The 17763-nt window shown below is 54.1% G+C and overlaps 1 protein-coding gene across 1 annotated transcript in view; it reads left to right on the top strand.

The window, feature by feature from the left end:
• The window catches only part of UMODL1 (uromodulin like 1), a 52480-nt gene extending 47504 nt beyond the window's left edge, over positions 1-4976 (top strand). Inside the window, exons 21-22 of the mRNA XM_059686519.1 lie at positions 1511-1712; positions 3860-4976. Of these exons, the coding sequence (XP_059542502.1) occupies positions 1511-1692 (182 nt within the window). The 3' untranslated portion in view covers positions 1693-1712; positions 3860-4976. The remainder of the gene's footprint in view (positions 1-1510; positions 1713-3859) is intronic.
• Positions 4977-17763: the final 12787 nt, after the last annotated feature.

Here is a 17763-nt window from a genome sequence, read left to right on the forward strand (position 1 = left end):
CACGAAAGAAATAAGCTTCCATATTCTTTGTCACTGCTATTTTAGGTCTTCCTCTTTTTTGCAGCGACACTTAATCCTACTTGATTTTCCTTTTTTTGTTGTTTTTCTTCCTCATTTGATGGCCCTCCTTCCTCTTGATATTTTCCGGGACAAGAATGTCGGTGTTTTGGATGCAGGGTCTGAGCTGGGAAGTGCGTGCTGATCTGACGTGGACAGGGAGGGCCCCTTGCCCGGGCATTCTCAGCTGCTGGTTCTCATGCCAAGCATTTGGGCAGTGCGCACTTCCACAGGTCCCAGGCCACGCCCGGCCTCGCGGGCTCTGGAGCTGGGCGCTGGCACTGGCCCTCGGGTGACTTGGGCTTGGGTCCTAGGACAACATGCTCTTCCTCCCCTCCTCATTGTCTTAAATTGCTGAGCAGAGCTGGGGCCCTTGTGTGAAATGGAACATATGTGAATTGCATTGCCATGTCTGTGCATGCCTCCTGTTTATTTGTAGATATTACAGAGGATGTAAAAACCAGAGTGGAAAAAGCTATGGGCTTGGCATTAGGAGACCTGAGTTTGATTTTAGGCTGTCATACTTATGAGCTGTGTGGTCTTGGGAAAATTAGTGAACCTTCTGGATTCTATCCATCCACTCATCCACCCATTTATTCACCCACCTATCCATCCATCCATCCATCCATCCATCCATCCATCCATCCATCCATCCATCATCAATTTATTCATTCATCCATCTACTATCCTTCCATTCATCCACTCACCTACTCATCCATTCATCCTCTATCCATCCATCCATTCATCCATCCATCTACCCACCCACTTACTATTTCATCTATCGACTGTATGTCAGGCGCTGCTTTTTCTCTAGAACATGGATGTGTACCTCATTTTTATCCATTCATCCTTTGGTGGACACTTGGGCTGTTTCCACCTTTGGCTCTTGTGAAGAGTGCTGCTTTGAACATGGGTTGGAAAGTATTTATTTGAGTCCCTGTTGTCAGTCTTTTGGGTCCGCACTCCTGTGTGCTTTTGTGGGTTTTTGCCCCTCCTGGGAGGATCCGCCTGCACTCCTCCACACTGCGGAGTGTGCGAGCCCCCTGTGTCTCCCTGTGGGCAGTCCCGCTGAGCCGTCCACCTCTTCCTGGAGGGCCTGTTGCTCCCACATGGCCTCCTCCTCTGGGCCAACGCTTATCCAGAGCCCGGAGCAGGCTGAGCTGTGCTGGCTGCTGTGCTCCCCCCGACCTCAGACCCCTTCCTCGTCAGCTTTGGGAACCACAGGCACATGGCACACACCTCACTGCTACAGGGCTTCGGACGACTCACACTCAGACGATCATGTTACAGAGTAACTGAAAAAGTGGGGAGCTCGCCCTACCCAGGCTCCTCCCTGAGCCCCTCTACTCTCACAACAACACCTCAATGCTGGGACCGGAGGGAGACCCGCCAGGGACGTGCTTTCCTCCAGCTTGGGGCCGACCTCCCACCTGTGCCGTCTCATCCCCTGCAGGTGAGTCTCCAGAGGTGAAGCCGGGCCTGAGACCTGGCTACATCGTCCTCATCGTGGTGGCCGTCTTTGCCGTGGTGACAGGGGCGGCTGCCCTTCTAATTGTGCGCTACCAGAGCGTGACCGGGAAGTACAACTTCAAAACCCAGCCGGACAACTTCAGCTACCAGGTGTTCCAGGACTAGGAGTCCTGGCTGCGCTGAAGGTGGGTGAGCAGCGAGGTAGCACACTCGGCTGGTGCACGTGACCTGCTTTCGCCACCGATAGAGGCTGTGCAGTGTGTCTCGGGGACTTTGGCAAAAGCTGGATTTGTGGGTGTCAGCATGTTGTGCCTGTGATATATAATAAGACATATATACCTGGTCTTCGTTCCCTGTTCCTGGTTTTAGAGTTCCTAAACCCTTGGCTTTCCTAAGCGACGGAGGCAGGAAAGGTGTCTTCTACTATGTTGTGAGATGACTTTTGGAAAGCACCTAAGGGTGGGGCTGGGTGCCAGGAGAACCAACCATGTGACTGGAGAGTTGGAAATTTTGGTCCCACTGCCTGATCTCAGGGGGAGGTGAGGAGGGGTTGGAAGTTGAATCAATCACCAATGGCCGATGATTTACTCAAACAAGCCCATGTGATGAAGCATCCATAAAACACACAAAAACGATGGGGTCCAGGAGCAATTATCTAAGACATCCCCAGTTCTCAAGGTGGGGTACCAGGCGTCCGACAGTGGACTGAGCAGCTGTTGGGGTCAGGAGGAAAGAGCTTTCCTGGGATCCCTGAAGCCTCCTGCTAACTGGGGTGCTCTGTCCCCCTCCCCCCCGCCCCCCCGCCGAGAGACCCAGATAGGGGAGTGAACAGCAGCAATTTCAGCTCACCTGACACTCTAATCATAGAAAACGACCTGCCGCAGTGGGGTGCCTTAGTCTCTGGGTGGACCCCCAAGGTTTGGGCCATGAAGACCCTGTTCCATCCTGTGCCCGGTCTGGATACTGTCGAGTGGATGCACCCACGGTGGCTGGTCCCTGCTCCCCATTTCCTCACTGGGCCAGCAGCGTCCCCAGCCAAGGCCGCCTCCCTGTGCTTGGCTCCTCCTTCTCTTGAGGTAGCAGATCTTCAGGACAACTCAGCACAGAGTGGTAGATACTGGCCACATCCTGAGCATGAGGAAGTCAGTCCCAGGGAGCTCCGGGGACTCCCCAAGGTCACACAGCAGAGGCGGATCACAGCACACTGCCCCACAGGCCCACGACCCTGCCGGGGCCCTTCGTCTCCAGCAGAGATGGGGGAGCTGTTCGAGGAGACGCCAGAGAGATCCTGCCATGGCTTGTCCTGCCCCCTCTGCTCCGAGGACGCCTGACAGCTGTGTACCCGTGATCCGGGGTCTTGGGACCCTCACAGCTCAGATAGATGGGAGGGCTAGGCCAGTCACTCCCCTGGGGAGACTTCCAAAAGGATTTCCATGGATTTCACCTAACGTGTGAAGTGTGAATCCCGATAACCGGCCAGTGCTTGTCCTAAATGTCTCAGGAAAGCTGCATGTTGGTGCCACGGCTGTGCTGGGTGCCCCCCCCCGCCCCCCCGCGAAATTAAAACACCAAGGGAAAATGGCGTTTTATTTATTTTTTAAATTAATGTTCAGAAAGCGAGGTCTCCTTCTTTTTTTCGTTTAAATATATTCCATTGATTTTTGACAGAGAGGAAGGGAGAGGGATGGAGAGTTAGAAACATCGATGAGAGAGAAACACCGATCAGCTGCCTCCTGCACACCCTGTACCAGGGATGTGCCCGCAACCAAGGTACATGCCCTTGACCGGAATCGAACCTGGGACCCTTCAGTCTGCAGGCCGATGCTCTATCCACTGAGCCAAACCGGTTAGGGCAGTGTTTTATTTTTATTCTTCATTTTTATTCTCCTGGGGCTTGTGTCTTCCAAACTGAAAACCATCTAGAATGAGTGTTCAGGTCTCTGCAAACCTCAGCTCTTTGAGAAACGGTAAACAAACAACCACCTCTCCACACACCAGATTGGCACCTGGCACAGGAGCCCTGGGTCCGAGCGGGGTTCTCCACAGATAGCACAGAGACACAGGTCCCTGAGGATGTGTTGTCCAGCTCGGGAATGTGCGCCAGGCACAACTGCCGCTGGCATGAGGCCAGGCCGCAGGCACCTCTGTTCGGTTCCTCTGTGCCTCATGGGAGTTGCTGTCCTTTTATTGGTGCACAGCCCCTCACTCTCAGCCAGCAAAGGAATCGTGTCCTCAGGCTGCTGGTGACCCTCCACTCCCATACTCCACGGGTTTCCTGTATGAGCCTCTCCTTTGCTGCATGCGGCTGATCCAGCTGACCATTCCTATACAGGTCGCCGTGAATCAAGCTCGGTTCTTCATTCATCAAACATTGACGGACGCCTACTCTGTCCCATACTTGGATGAGCCCCAGAGATGATGAAAACATAACCTCTGCCCGCCCCCAGGAGGCCTGTAGGTTCCAGACAAGCAGGCTGGTGAGAGGAGCTGATGGAGAAGTGGGCATGGTGTCGGCGATGCCCGGAGCTCAGACACAGGGATCTTCAAACCCGGCATGGACACAGCTCTGCCATCACCCAGTCGCCTCCACCACCCCAGAGCTCCCAGACCCTTCACCATCTAATTTTGTCCACGTGGCCCTTCCTGGTTTTGCTCCCCGTTGACATCCATTCAGTTATCCAACCATCTTTCCATTCACTCATCCATTCATTCATCCTGCCAGCCAGCCAGCCAACTATCTGGTACTCTTTGTCAAATACGTAATATTCCTAATTTTCAAAGATATTTGACAATACACTTGAAGTTAGTTTTTTAACAATAGGTCAATAATAAATACATTGTCTAGTAGACGTCATGCTCTTAACTTTTCTCCTGCATTACCAGGATATTATTTTATTCACACAGTGGTGACTCAAAAGACACTCTATTAATATGAAAATCTTTATAATAAGTAGAAATAACATAATATATATTACTCTTTTATATTTTTCCATTTTCTCAGCCATTACAATATAATCCTACTACAGGGGAGGTACCCTTTAACCATTACACAATGGGAAACCAGAGAAGAAATGGGGGAGTTATTTACTTAAGGTCACAACATGAATTCATGAGGAAATCAGTCTAGAATCTAAATAGCTTAGTTTAGAATTTTCTTCATTACACCACACTAACAGGTAATGCTCGTTACTTTATTTAAAGCAAATTGAACTGTATTTGATAGTTAACACCTGAATGTATAGTGTTTTTCCTTGAAGAACTTGGAATTGTAACATGATCTTTAGTTCTTAATTCATGAGATTAATTTTGTTGACTTTAATTAACGACCACTAATAGAAACATTTGGGAAAAGTGGGATTTTTGATGTATTGTATCTTCTCAGAGTCAGTAAAGAGTTACGCTATGCACTGTTGTGGGTAACCAGTTTTGAACAAGTAGAATAAATTGCTTCTGACATTGAAACGTGCCTGTGCCGGCTGCTCTGTGGTTCAGATGCTCAGCTCGCATCTGTGAGGGCCCAGTGCTGTGCTGGGGAGACCGGGAGCATGTCTCTGGCTCTTCCTGATGATGACAGCCATGCCAAGTGCTGAGAGGGACAAATGCATGTGTGCTGTGAGGCACCCCTGACCTGGTCCATTTGCTCCAATACCAGCTCAGGACCCATGGCATACTGTCCTGGAATGAGAGACAATGAGCGTGCAATAACCCGGCGTTGAGCCCTACGTCTGTGCGGCTCTTGGATTTCAGGGATGACATGCATTTTAAAACTCCATCTTGAAATCTTCTACAGTTTTCATGCATCTCAAGAAAGAGTCTACATGTATTCATGTGTGTTTTCCTTAACAATGAGAATTTGGTCTCCCCTCTCCTTCCCTCACCTGCCCCAGGGACAGTGTCACCCATCTCTCCTTTAACAAGTATTTCCCGAGCACACACCGTGCTCCAGGTCTCGGGCTCAGAGCTACTGATGAAATTGTGGGAGAGCAGACTGAGCCCTGCCCCCGTCGAGCACATGGTCTTGTTGGGGAGAGAGACACTCACATCAATCGATGATGATGGCCATGCCAAGTGCTGAGAGGGACAAATGCATGTGTGCTATGAGGTACCCCTGACCTGGTCCATCCATCTACTCACCCAACCATTCACCATCCTCCTCTCCACCCACACACCCATCCACGTACCCATCACCCATCCCTTTACCCACCCACCCACCTACCCACTCACCCATCCATCCATCCATCCATCCATCCAACAGAGCAATGTTTACTGAGTTCCAGTTCTTATAGTGATACCAGGAAGACAAAAGGAATGTGGTAGAGTCCTTGCCCTTAGGAACCCAAAATCCACCTGGAGAAAGTCCCTGTGAAGACCACCACCAGGGAGGCCAGGGAGGGAAGGAGAGAGGCAGAACAATGCACGTATGTGCCTGTGGGCCTGCACATGCTCCTGTGCTCACGCCACTTCTACGGGAGGGTTCTGGGGTGCTGCTGTGTCCAGGCTGCTATGTAGGAATACACTCATAGTGCTTGCAATTCAAATCCTCTAACCTAGACTCTTTCTGCTGGCAGAGCTCAAGGCACTAAATCCATAGCATCTGAAACAGAAGGAGGAAGGGAGAGATCCCGGTGCCCTGGGCACCCGCAGAGGCTGTTCATGGCTCCTGCTCTTCAGTGCAGATGCCACGCACACTTGGAGCCAGGGGTCTTGGGAAACCCCTTCACAGACCATTGGGCTCTGGGTCCTCCTGCTCGTGGAGGGGAGGGGATCTTGTAGGAGCTATGCATGTACTTTATAGCTATTGCCTTATTGAATCCTCATTACCAGCCTTCATGTATAATTATTCTCACTTTACAGTTGAGGAATGGAGACATTATGCAACTTTTCCACAGTCAAGCAGCTAGTAAAAGGCAGGGGCTGGGATGAAAGCGGCGCCCGTGTGGCTGTGAAGGCGTGCTCCCACTCCGCCTCCTGCCACAGGCCCAGGGAGGACCAGGAACATGACCACCAAGGTTCCCCCCTCACTCGTCTAGTTGTCACACTAACCCTGTGAGTTAGAAGTTGCGGATCCCATTTTACAGATAAGCAAACTGAGGCCGAAAGTTTAAATTACTGGGTCAAGAGGCTCAGAATGGAAACGCAGATCTCCTTCCTCCTAGTTTAAGCTCTTGCTCCTCCAGGGAAGACGGAGTTGTTTTACTGGTGAGGGACGGGGTGTGGGGGGGCGGTGCGGGGAGGACCTTTGAGGGCCTTAGAACTCAGTGTACATTTGAGAGGTGGAGAGATAGCCCGGGCCCTCGCCAAGGCAGGTTGGCCTCAGGCAGCTGGGGTTCTGAGTCCTGGGTAGTTCTCATGTTCAGACACCACCTGGGGCCCCAAGTCCTTCCCTGCCCAGGAGCCCAGGCTGTGATCCCCTCTGTGGTGGCGGGTTGGACGGAGACAGAGAGTCTGATCTGGAGAGTTACCTGTGTGGTCCTCCCCATCTCTGGCCCAGACTGCACCACCCCTTTCTGACCACTAGATGGCGGGCAGACCAGGCAGGAGATGGCTCTGTTTCCTCAGCTTCCACAGCCCTGCTTTTCTTGTTTTCTTTTGCCAACAAACAAAGGGGAATTTGAAATCATTTCACAGGGCTTTGGGGTCCTGTAGGGGAGGGGTCCTGGGTGCCCTGGAAGCGGCTCAGAAACTGACATTGGTCATTCAGGGTGGACAGACCCGGCATCTTCAGAACAAGGAGTTATTGGATGCTCTGGCCAGTGGGCAAAGCCGGTGTGGACGCCACTCCCTCCCTCAACTTCCCACCAAAGGGAGTCACCTTCTTCCCCCTCCCTCTCCGTTTCTGGGAGGAAAGGGGCAGCCTTGCCAAGAATCAGTCTCTGCGAGTGTGGCAGGGTCCCTGGGTGAGGACTCCGGGAGGGACAGTGGTGGCTCCTGCAGCAGGTTCTCAGGGTCTGAGCAAAGCTGGAGATCTGGCCGATTGAGGAGGCAAGCGTAGTGTTAGAGCAGAAGTGCTTCCGGCCTGGAGACAACTTCAGCATCTTTGGGGGAATAAGCGCTGGGAAGTTACAGTCTCACAGGGAGGGAGGTGTGCAGGGCATGGAGGAGAACTGCAGCCCCACTGGGTGCCCCACGACTCTGGACATTGAGCCTTGGTTGTATGGGAGGGTCATTCTCTTAATCAGGGACTGCAGATCTCACTTGGGAGACTGGACACCAAAGTAGTTCTGATGGAAAGAAATCGGCAGTCAGGCCTTCGCTGGGGGTTCCTTACACCAGAGGAAGCTCAGAGTTTGCACCCCACAGCGTAGCATGCGATTGATTGTCAGGGTGATGTGGAGAGATGGCGCCTTTAATCTCTCTGAGCCTCCGTTCCCTGCCTGTAAAATGGAGATGGTCCTGGCATTGGTTAGGGAGCCTCGGGCCACAAGCAATGGAAACATCAACTCCCACAGGCTTTAACAAGCAACGAAGAACATTTCTGGCCGATTGTCAGTGACAAGTCCCAGGCAGGGTGCGCGTCAGGTGAGGTTCGGTCCTGCAGATCTCAAGGACCTGGTTTTGTCCATCTTCTGCTCTCCTTCCATGGTTTCAGCCTCAACGAAAAGTTCCCTCTTAGTCCCCAAGTAGCCGTGAGCAGTAATCAGGGCTGCACGCTTCTTCATGCATGTCTAGCAGAAGAAAGCTGGTGTCTCCAGCTGTGGACCAAAGGGGCTGTAACTGTCTCGATTGACACCTCCTGGGTCATGTCCCCATCCCCAAGGCATCCCTCGGGACAGGAGGCAGGTGCTGGGTGTGGAATGACGCAAGGGAGCTCTCTGCCCGGCGCCTCCCTCACCTGCTGGCCTGCAGCCAGGTGACTCCTGTCACCTGGTGGGAAAGGAATGAGCTGGAGGCTGGGGAGGAGGTGGTCTCAGGATCAAGGTCACTGCCTCGGGCTTGTCCAAGGTCCACTCTGGCTCTGGGCTTCTCAGCCTTCAGATCCTGGGGCTCCCTGGCTCGGCCCCTGAGCTCGGGAAGGTGGCCTGGGAGACCAGCTCCTCTATAGGACACAGAGTCCAGTGTCAGGGCGACTCTTATGAAAGGTCTCATCAGCAGCCTGATAGAACCATCCAGAACATGTCATCCAGGTCCCAGATCCAGACCCAAATCGCTCCCACAGCGAGAGGGCAGGCCCGTTCCTGCTTGGAATGGGGAAGTTGTTTTGCAAGGAGAAGCCTCTTTTCACTCTAGCAATGTTTAGAGTCAGACGCAGGTGATCAGCCGAACCCGTCGTAGTCACACTCCCCTGTCAGGTTCAGGTTGTCTCTGTTTCCCAGTGTCCACGAGGTTGGGGGAGGAAGGCGGGTCAGGGGCTCCGCAGCTTTTCGGAATTTATCCCTCAGGAGAGCTGGCTCCGGTTTAAAATGGGCCGCTCCTCACGGGCTGTTGGGTCCAGGCTGAAAGATGGAGGAGAAACAATCGAAATGTGTCAGTGGATTGTGCCCTAGAACCGAGAGCTGCACGCTCCTACGTTCTGTCATCCATGTCGCTGGAGTTCTTTAAAGTGCAGGTGCCGCCCCGCCGAAGCGCCTGCCAAAGAAAAGCAAAGGCATAAAGTTTGTAAACACAGTTTAAATTCATGCGCAAGGATGTTCAGTGAAGAGGATGGACTGGTGATGAGGGTTTCCACCACTGGAGTTCATCAAACTCCAGATGTTCCCTGGAAAGATGGTTAATAGTTCCCAGATGGAAGAAAAACACACATAAGTAAAAGATTCATGAGCTGAATTTACTTAAGAAAAATAAATTGTCTCTTAACAATTATCCTCCATAATTACATGAAATTGTCAGTAGCTTTGAAGGTGTTTTCAGTGCCCAGCAGCCTCCTGGGACATCGGGGCCCCTGACGGACACCTGCTGGGCAGGACTATCAGTCAGGGCCCAGGTGTGCGGAGACGCTCTTCCAGGTGGGACATTCCCATCGCGATCCAGTGCTTTCTGGGAAGGTGCAGGGTTTGGACAGCCCAACCCGGCCGAGTTAACCCTTCACTGCACAGGGGCCTGTGGGAGGGAGCGAGTGTCTGAGATTGCCCGTGGGCCCTCAGTGCAGCTGGGAGGCCGGCCCTGCCCTGCCTCCAGCTCAGATGGCCTTGCAGCCTGAGACCCAGGTGGAGCTGGGCGCGGGGGCGGGGCTCAGCTCCGTGTCCTTGACTCTGGTCCAGCAGGAGCGTGCTCAGGCATTTAGGCAGCATCACATTCACACTCCCTCCGAGTGTTTATACCTCTTCTTTTAAGAGCAGCCGCAATTGCCACCAGCTCAGCAAAAACAAACATGGAGTAACCATGGTGACACGCGCATTTTGGCGCGGGGCAGAAACAGCCTCAGGCGGACGCGGTTTAATGCGTTTGCCCAGGTTTGATGCGAGGTGCAACGGACCAGATGGAAAACCTGCACGGTGCCCGGTGAGCTGTGGCTCTCCTCTCTCCGCAGGTGTCTGTCCCCCTACGTCATCACAATGTTGAAGCCCAACAAGGGGTTGTGGTCACTGGCACCCAGGCCGGCCGCCCAAGGCCACGCCCAGCTCCCTGGTCTGGGAGAACGCTGTCCAGCAGGCTTCCTTGCCTACAGCCCAGACCCACCACGTTCAGGTTTCCTTTTCACAAAGGTGGTGCCCAAGGATTGCAAAGGCAGGCTCTCCGAGAGAGGCCCAGCTGGCTGCCCTCTCGCAGGGCTGGCCGCGCTCGGCTCCCCGAGGCTCTGAGGCTCAGCTCCAATGCTCTGAGGTTGGCTAGACTCCAAGACTAGCATCTTGAATGACGTCACGCTTCACATGGGCAGGTCACACGCTTTGTTCCTGTGTTGGCAGTGATAACTTACAATGAGTCTAAGGGTCTGAGCCCCTGACTGGCCTACAGGGAACAGACACTCATTCCCAATCCCGCCCTTCCCCCCCCTCAATTCCTTCTGACCCATCATGGGCCTGGACAGAGAGCAGCAGGTACTGTGGGCTGGTTGCCTTTGAGTGTACACCAACTTTACATGGAATTAGGAAAATATATTTACATATTCCACGGCGCTCCTATAATCAGGACCAAAGACCTTTTATCAAAAGGGATTGTATCTAGGGCTGTGCAAATTCAAAAAGAGTCCAGAGTCCATGCAACAAAATTGACCTGGGTCACAGGGAAGCCCGGGTATCTCCACGATGGCTTCACAGGACAAGACCCTAGAGCAGTGATCGGCAAACTGCGGCTCGTGAGCCACATGCGGCTCTTTGGCCCCTGGAGTTTGGCTCTTTCACAAAATACCGACTTCTGCGCATGGGCCATGAAGTTTCAATCGCACTGTTCGTGCACGCCCACACGTGGTATTTTGTGGAAGAGCCACACTCAAGGGGCCAAAGAGCCACATGTGGCTCGCAAGCCACAGTTTGCCGACCACTGCCCCAGAGTGAGCACACCAGGCTTCAGAGCCGAGGTGGGCTCTGGAGGGAGAGGTACCTGTGCAGGTCACTCCATGCACCGAGGCTGGCTCCCTGGGTCCTGCTGGGAGGAGAGGTCTTGTTCATGGGCGCTGCCAGGCAGTTTTTCAGTTCTCAACGCGAGCTGGCAAAAGGCAGGCTGCTCCCGAGGAAGAGCAAGATCTGGGGGACAAATACCAATAAAGCACAGATGCTTGGGGCAGGGATGAGGGAGGCCTGGAGAAAACCCCCTGGACAGAAGTCCCAGGCCGTGGACACTGCCTGCCACTGCGCAGCAGTGTCACAGGCACCGTGAGGACGGTGAACTCGAATCCCGTGTGCGCAGGCAGGAGGCAGCCTGGCCCGGTCCCCCAGGCCTCGTCATCTGTGGGAGGATGGGATGTGCGGTGACGCAGGAGCACTCCAACCCGAGAAGGGTCTTCCCAAACTTTCACCAGCCCTAGAACCCCAGGGGGTGGGAGTGGGGGAGGGGGGAGGGTTGTATCTCAGATTCCTGGGCCCCACCTGCAAGAGTTCTGATACAATAAACTGGAGGGAGCCTCATTCTGTATCCACAATCCTTACAACGTTCAGGGGACCCTCCCACAGTGGCCTGAGCACTGCTGGAGTCTTCTTTGCAGATTTCCAGATGCACATGGACCTTCGTTGCTCGGGCAGCTCAGGCGGGCGTGGCTGTAGATTCTGCTGAGGACTGGAATGGAGGTGCCACCCCGAGGCCCTGCTCCTTGGGCCGGACTTTATGGGGCGCAGTGGAGTAAATTGTGCAGCTGCTGGCGAAGTCGATGCTTGTTGAGCCTCCTATGTACAAAGCAAAGAGACATTCTGGGGCGAGAAAAAGGAGCGAGACCCACAGCCGTGTCTCTGAGGACTTATTGCTGAGAAGGGAGGATGGGCGAGTTAGGAGAGGATACTGCCCAGGAGCCCTAGTGCTGGGGGGCCCCGTGGGGGCACAGCCAGCAGGGCCGGGGGAGGCCTAATGCAGAGCCCTAGAGCCCATCCACCGTGAGCAAGCAGGGCATGTGTCCTGGCACCTGGCGGCCCTGCCAGGGGCCCATCTGCTCAGCCAGATCTCCCTGCCCAAGGCTGACCTGAGAGTCCCTCACTCCCACACGCACGCGGGCCCCGTGGGGACTGGCAGCCGAGCTTTCTGTGTCCCGCTGCCTGTGCGTATCCCACGGCACAGCTCGCTGCAGCCAACTTCTCGGGGCAGAGGGATGGGAGGGTGTTTCTCTTCCTTTGGCGCCGAGCCTGCTGGATGCCCCGGACACTGTGCTGTCCTGGCCTTGGATGCTGGGGTCTGATGGCCACACGGGACCCCCCTCCCCAGATAGAGCTCCGTCTGCAATAGAGCTCCGTCTTCTCCCTGAGACCTGAACTTCCCTGGAGAGAGCCACTCTGGTGGCTGGTGTGGGGCCAGGGGCTCAGCTCCCTGGTGCCTCACACGTGGGCCTGGAGGCGAGTCCTCCTGGCCCGGATCTGGGATCTGCCCGTTGCTAATGAGACCGCAGAGGGAGAGGCAGCAGACGGAGATGCCAGACCAGGTCGGGGGAGGGAGCAGGAGGCACAGGAAGAAAGGGGAGCCTGGCACCCAGCTCCCTCCCTTGCCCTCCGTCGGCCCTGCAGCAGCAAGGCCTTTCTGGCATTTCTCCAGACTCCACGCCCACACCTTGAACCTGGGAGCAACCTGGGATCTCTGGCTTGTAGGGACTGGATGGCGAAGGATCGAGGCAGGTGTGGGGGAACCTCGAGACCGTGAAACAGTCCGGCCCGTGATCTTTATCCCGCCTTCTCTCCACAGGTGTGTTTGTGAAAACGACCCGCTGGCCCCGCCCCAGCCTCTGATGGCACTTACACCTGCACCTTCTCTCGGGTGACACTTGAAGGGCTGGAGGCGGGCACCTCCACGTGAGCGTTCGGTGAGCGTTCAACTGGAACCAGATGTGGCCCTGGAGGCTGGCACTCGTGGTCCAGCTGCGGCAGAGGAGAGGGGCGTTTCCTGCTTTGCTGACCTGTTTGAGGGACAGGATGCCCGAAGGGGGCTTTCTCCCCAATCACCAAAGGACGAAGTCAAACCAACACACAGGCCAGGCCACCGTCGGGAATTACATTCCGCAGCCGCATCTGTGTGAGACAACGCACAGCCGGCCTCGCCCTGAGACCAGGCTGGCTTCCAACCGCTGCGGCTTCTGGAAGAGGACCCCAGGCTTCCCAGGGAAGCGGCTTCCTCTGGACTCAGCCCTTCCTGCCTCCTGTCCCGCGGCGGAAAAGGTGGCCGTGGCTCACAGCCAGCAGAGCTTCGTCGGCATTCATAATCCTAGTAAATCCTAACAGCCGCTGAGAGCACTATCGCTCTCCTTTTTCCTCTTCCTGCAGCTAAGTGGCTGCCAAGGCCCCCGGGGGTCCTGCCAGGCCCTGGCTGTTGCACCCCAGGCGGGGCACAGAGGTCACAGAATGGGAGATAGGAAGGCCAGGGCTGTGGGTGTACCAGTGGCCGCTGTGACAAATAGCCACACACTTAGTGCTCGTGTAAAACCACACAACGGCACTATCTCACACTTTGGGAGGTCAGACGTCTGACCTGTGTTTCACGGGGACACAACCGGGGAGCAGGAAGGGCTGGTTCCGCCTGGAGATTCTGGGGGGTGGGGGGTGAGCTTCCTTTCTGTCTGTTTGGCTTCCAGAGGTGCCTTGTTTCCTGGCTGGTGGCCTCGCCTCCAAGTTCAAAGGCAGAAGGGCTGATAAGTCTCAGAGCCTCAGTTCACATCACCCCCAGGTCTCTGCCTCCCTCTGCCACATCTAAGGGTCCAGGTGATCGCTCCGGGCCCACCTGGGGGACCAGGGTAATCTTGCTGTTGTCAGGTGAGCTGATAAACAACTTCAGCTCCATCTGCCACCTTAATCCCTTCCAGCCTGAAAGGTGATATGTTCACAGGTTCCAGGATTAGGGAGACATTCAGGTCTGCGCCCCCGGGGCCTCCTTTCATGCCGTGACTTGGGCTGGGCGTCCCTCCAAGGCCCTGCCTCTCCCTGTGGGATGTGCTGGGGCTGGCTTACCTGGGTGTTTGGGAGCCAAGAGTTAAGTAGCTGTTATTAAAAGCTACATAGACACACAATTAATAAAATAAATTGCATTAAAACAAAGGTAACGAATGCTCCAATTCATCACTTTCTAACTGTTTTCCTACATGTTACTGTCATCTACCCTCTGGAGGTGACTTGCCTCTATTATATCTAAGTGGCAGGAATTCTAGTACCTCCCATCTCTTTCCAAATCATGGTGGCAGCTTGAAATTGGCCACGATGGGAGTAGCCACACCATGGGAATGAGCAAACTACAGATCAGGGCTTGATTTATTTTTATTTGTTGTTGCTGATTATTTAAAGTAATGGAGAAAATAGTAATATGCCATGTTCACCATTGCTACATTGTGAATGATTTGTCATGTTTGTAACTGCTACAGTGTGAATAGCACAAAAATGGTCAAATCATAATTGAACAGCAACTGTTAGTCGGCTACAAATACAAGAGTTTGGCAAAGATCCATGAAAGGGTTCTGTGTGAATTAGTTGGCTACGTGGAATTTACAACCAAAAGCACTGTTTCACGATTATCTGCAAGCTGCATGCCGCGCTCCCTCCATAGCAATACTGGAGAGTGAGCCGATGGGCAGCTGCAGGGACAAGCTTCCTTCTGCCATCCCTCCCGCCCCCCAGCCTCACCTCCCAGCACCATGTGCTCTGTGTTCTGCCCTCTGAACCTCTCGAATTTCCCAGAATCCTCCCTGCTTGTTCACACACTGTTTCTCAAGGTGGCAGGACCCCACCCCACTCCACCCTGTGCCATCGCCTGCCTATCCTGCTTGTCCTTCAGGCACAGCCCAGGAGACCCCGGGTTGGGTGGAATGCCACTCATTGCCCCCAGCTTCCCTCCACCTCAGCTCACGTCACACACACACACACACACACACACACACACACACACCCAGAATCAGGCTGCCCTCTGTCTTTCCTGCGGCCCTGGCTGTGTACAGAACAGCCCAGTTCCTATATAGCAGGTGCTCAATGAACGCCCACTCCATGGAATGGGTAGAACACGCACGTAAGGAGCTGGAGTTGCTCTTGGCTGGGTGCAAAGCCTTTAAATCTCCCCCAGGACATGGCAGGAAGCAGAAGAGAGAAAGAAAGCACAGATGCAGACACAGCCCTGAAGAGAGCCGGCTCCCAGCAGATGGGTTCTCTGGGCACATGGAGGGCCCTGGGGAATGCCACATGCCAGCCCCCTGTGCCTGGAGGCCGGCATCCCTGACAAAGAGTTTCTTTGTGCAGATCCGTGGGAGGCAGGGAGCACAGCACTCAGGGCAGATCGGCGTCCTCCCCAGCGGGCCCTGGGAGCTGGATCCCGCCCCAGGTGTGCTCAGCGGGTAAACAGGAGCTGGTGTGAGGCAGTTGATAGGGAGACAGCTGCCCCGGGACCCCGGCACAGGCAGCCCCGGTGTGGAAGCCGCCCTCGTGGGCTGCCCTGTCCCCACCCTCACCAGGGCTCCTTGGCAAACAGCAGGAGGCGCTGATGAGGGCATCAGGAGAGATGCCTGGTCGGGGAGCAGTAATGGTGGCAGTGCTGCCTGGAACCTAGCCATGCCCGGCCCGGGCTAGGCCCTCTTCTGGCACCAGCCTGAGTAGGAGCTCTCAGGATTACACCCTCTTTACAGCGGGGAGACTAAAGTTTGCACCTGGTGAATGTCAGCACCGGGACAGCCTCCTAGACCCTGAGATCACAGAAGACTTCCTGCCCTTGGTCTTAAGATAGTTAATGCAGCTGCTCATTACTCGCCGGCTCCGGGCTGCTGAGCTCCCAGGGCCTCTGTCCACGTCCTCTCGGGCTCCTCTCCCGTCCTTGCCCCACTCCCAGGTGGAGGCACTCATCCTGGTTCCTCCTCTCACCTGACCTGGAGTTTGGAGACCACCTGGAGCCGTGGGGAGGCCGGGTGGGAAGCAGGATCCTCCAGCTGCCTGCCTCCCAGCTGCCCTCACACAGGAAATGCCCGCCCCACAGCCGAGGACGGTGCCCGCCGAAGAGCAGGCCTCTCCTGGCCTCCCTTCCCAGTCTTGGGAAGAGAAGGAAACTTCCCGGCCTGGGGTGGATGGAAGGAGAGATGGGAGGAAGGGAAATGACGTCAGAGCCAATACACTTGGAGAAGGTGCTGCGAGACTTCCGGTTTACAAACAGGGGGCCTAAGTCAGCATTCCCCTAACCTCGAGGAAGACCCATGGAGAGCAGGAGCCAGGAGGACACAGGATCCACTCCATCTGTAATGAAGTGAGTCCTCAGGCCTGGAGATGGGGGGAGGGGTGTAGGAAGCGATGGGGGGCGGGGCGTGGGTGAGCTGGAGAGAGGGTTAGAAAAGGCCACAGCAGAATGCACAGCTCAGGCAAGGTCCCCCAAATGAAGAGGGGAGGGGGTCCACCTGCAGGCCCAGGGCGTGTCCCCAACCTGATTGGTTCTGAGAAGCAGAGCATGGAGGCTACGTAAGGAATTAGTTGGCAAACCACGCTGCCAGGAAGCCGTGTGTGGGTGTCACCACGTCTTCTTAGAAGAGGAGAAAGCATAATCTTTGCAAACATGGGCGAACTCCGATTCACACACGTCAGGTCATGCAATGCGGATGGGACGAACTTAAATCTTAGAAACCCAATTCCGCACCCCGTCCAGGAGACAGCCTACACCTATTAAAAGGTTGAAAATCCGAGGACGGTGGTTAATGCCAAGGGAGGCTGAGTTTAAGTTGAAAAGCATTGGGCAAGACCAAGAAGGGTCCTTTAGAATAATAAAGACGGCAACTCACATTAACCTGTCCCAGTGATGAATACTCATGTACCAAAAATGACTCGACTGCTACAAAGTAAAAAAGGAGACACGAGATAGTATATGTAAGCGCATAGTACTAATAGGAGGTTTTTCAGGAAATAGCTGTTGTGATTTATTTGTTAACTTTTTTCTTTTGGGTAATTTACCCGATATTTAACCACGAAAAAGTTTCAGAAAAATTGAAAGAGTTGTGCACTAAACACTCATATATCCAGCCTCCCCAGGTCAGGGGTCAGCCAACTCCGGCCCCGGAACTAAACTCACCCACTGGCTGTTTTGCATGACTTGTAAGATAAGAATGGCTTTATGTTTTCAACGGTTGAAAAATAGTCAAAAGAGATAAAATATTTGGTGACATGAAAATTATGTGAAATTCAAATTTCAGCATTTAGAAATAGGGTTGTGCGGGAACACGGGGTACGCATATCGTCCATGGCCGGTTTCTTGCCCCATAGATTGATTGGTTGAATAGATCAACAGTCTACAATATTTACTACCTGGCCCTTTACAGAAAGGTTGACTGACCCCTGCCCTAGATCTAAAATAAGCGATTTTTAAAATAATTGTTTTGTCACCCATCTGTCCATCCCTCTGCCCATTCATCAACCCATACTGTTTAAATGCTTCAGTGTGCATATCATTAGTCAGCACTCCTTACTAGTTTATGGGTGTTTTGTAAATGATAAGATGTACAAACAGCAAAACGTATAACATTTAAGTCTCATCCCCTATCAAGATGAAGTTCCCCCGTGGCCTTTCCCGGCCAATCACCCCACTGAGGCTACCACAGTTCCGATTTGTCACTCTCGGTTCGTTTGGCCGGTTCTGGACCTTCACACAAATGGAACTGCACAGCCTGTAGTCTTGTGTGCGAGGTCTTCCACTCCGCACAGTATTCTAAGAACCACGCTG

The sequence above is a fragment of the Myotis daubentonii genome, chromosome 3 (genome assembly GCF_963259705.1).
Source record: "Myotis daubentonii chromosome 3, mMyoDau2.1, whole genome shotgun sequence".
In the NCBI taxonomy this organism is placed as follows: Eukaryota; Metazoa; Chordata; class Mammalia; order Chiroptera; family Vespertilionidae; genus Myotis; species Myotis daubentonii.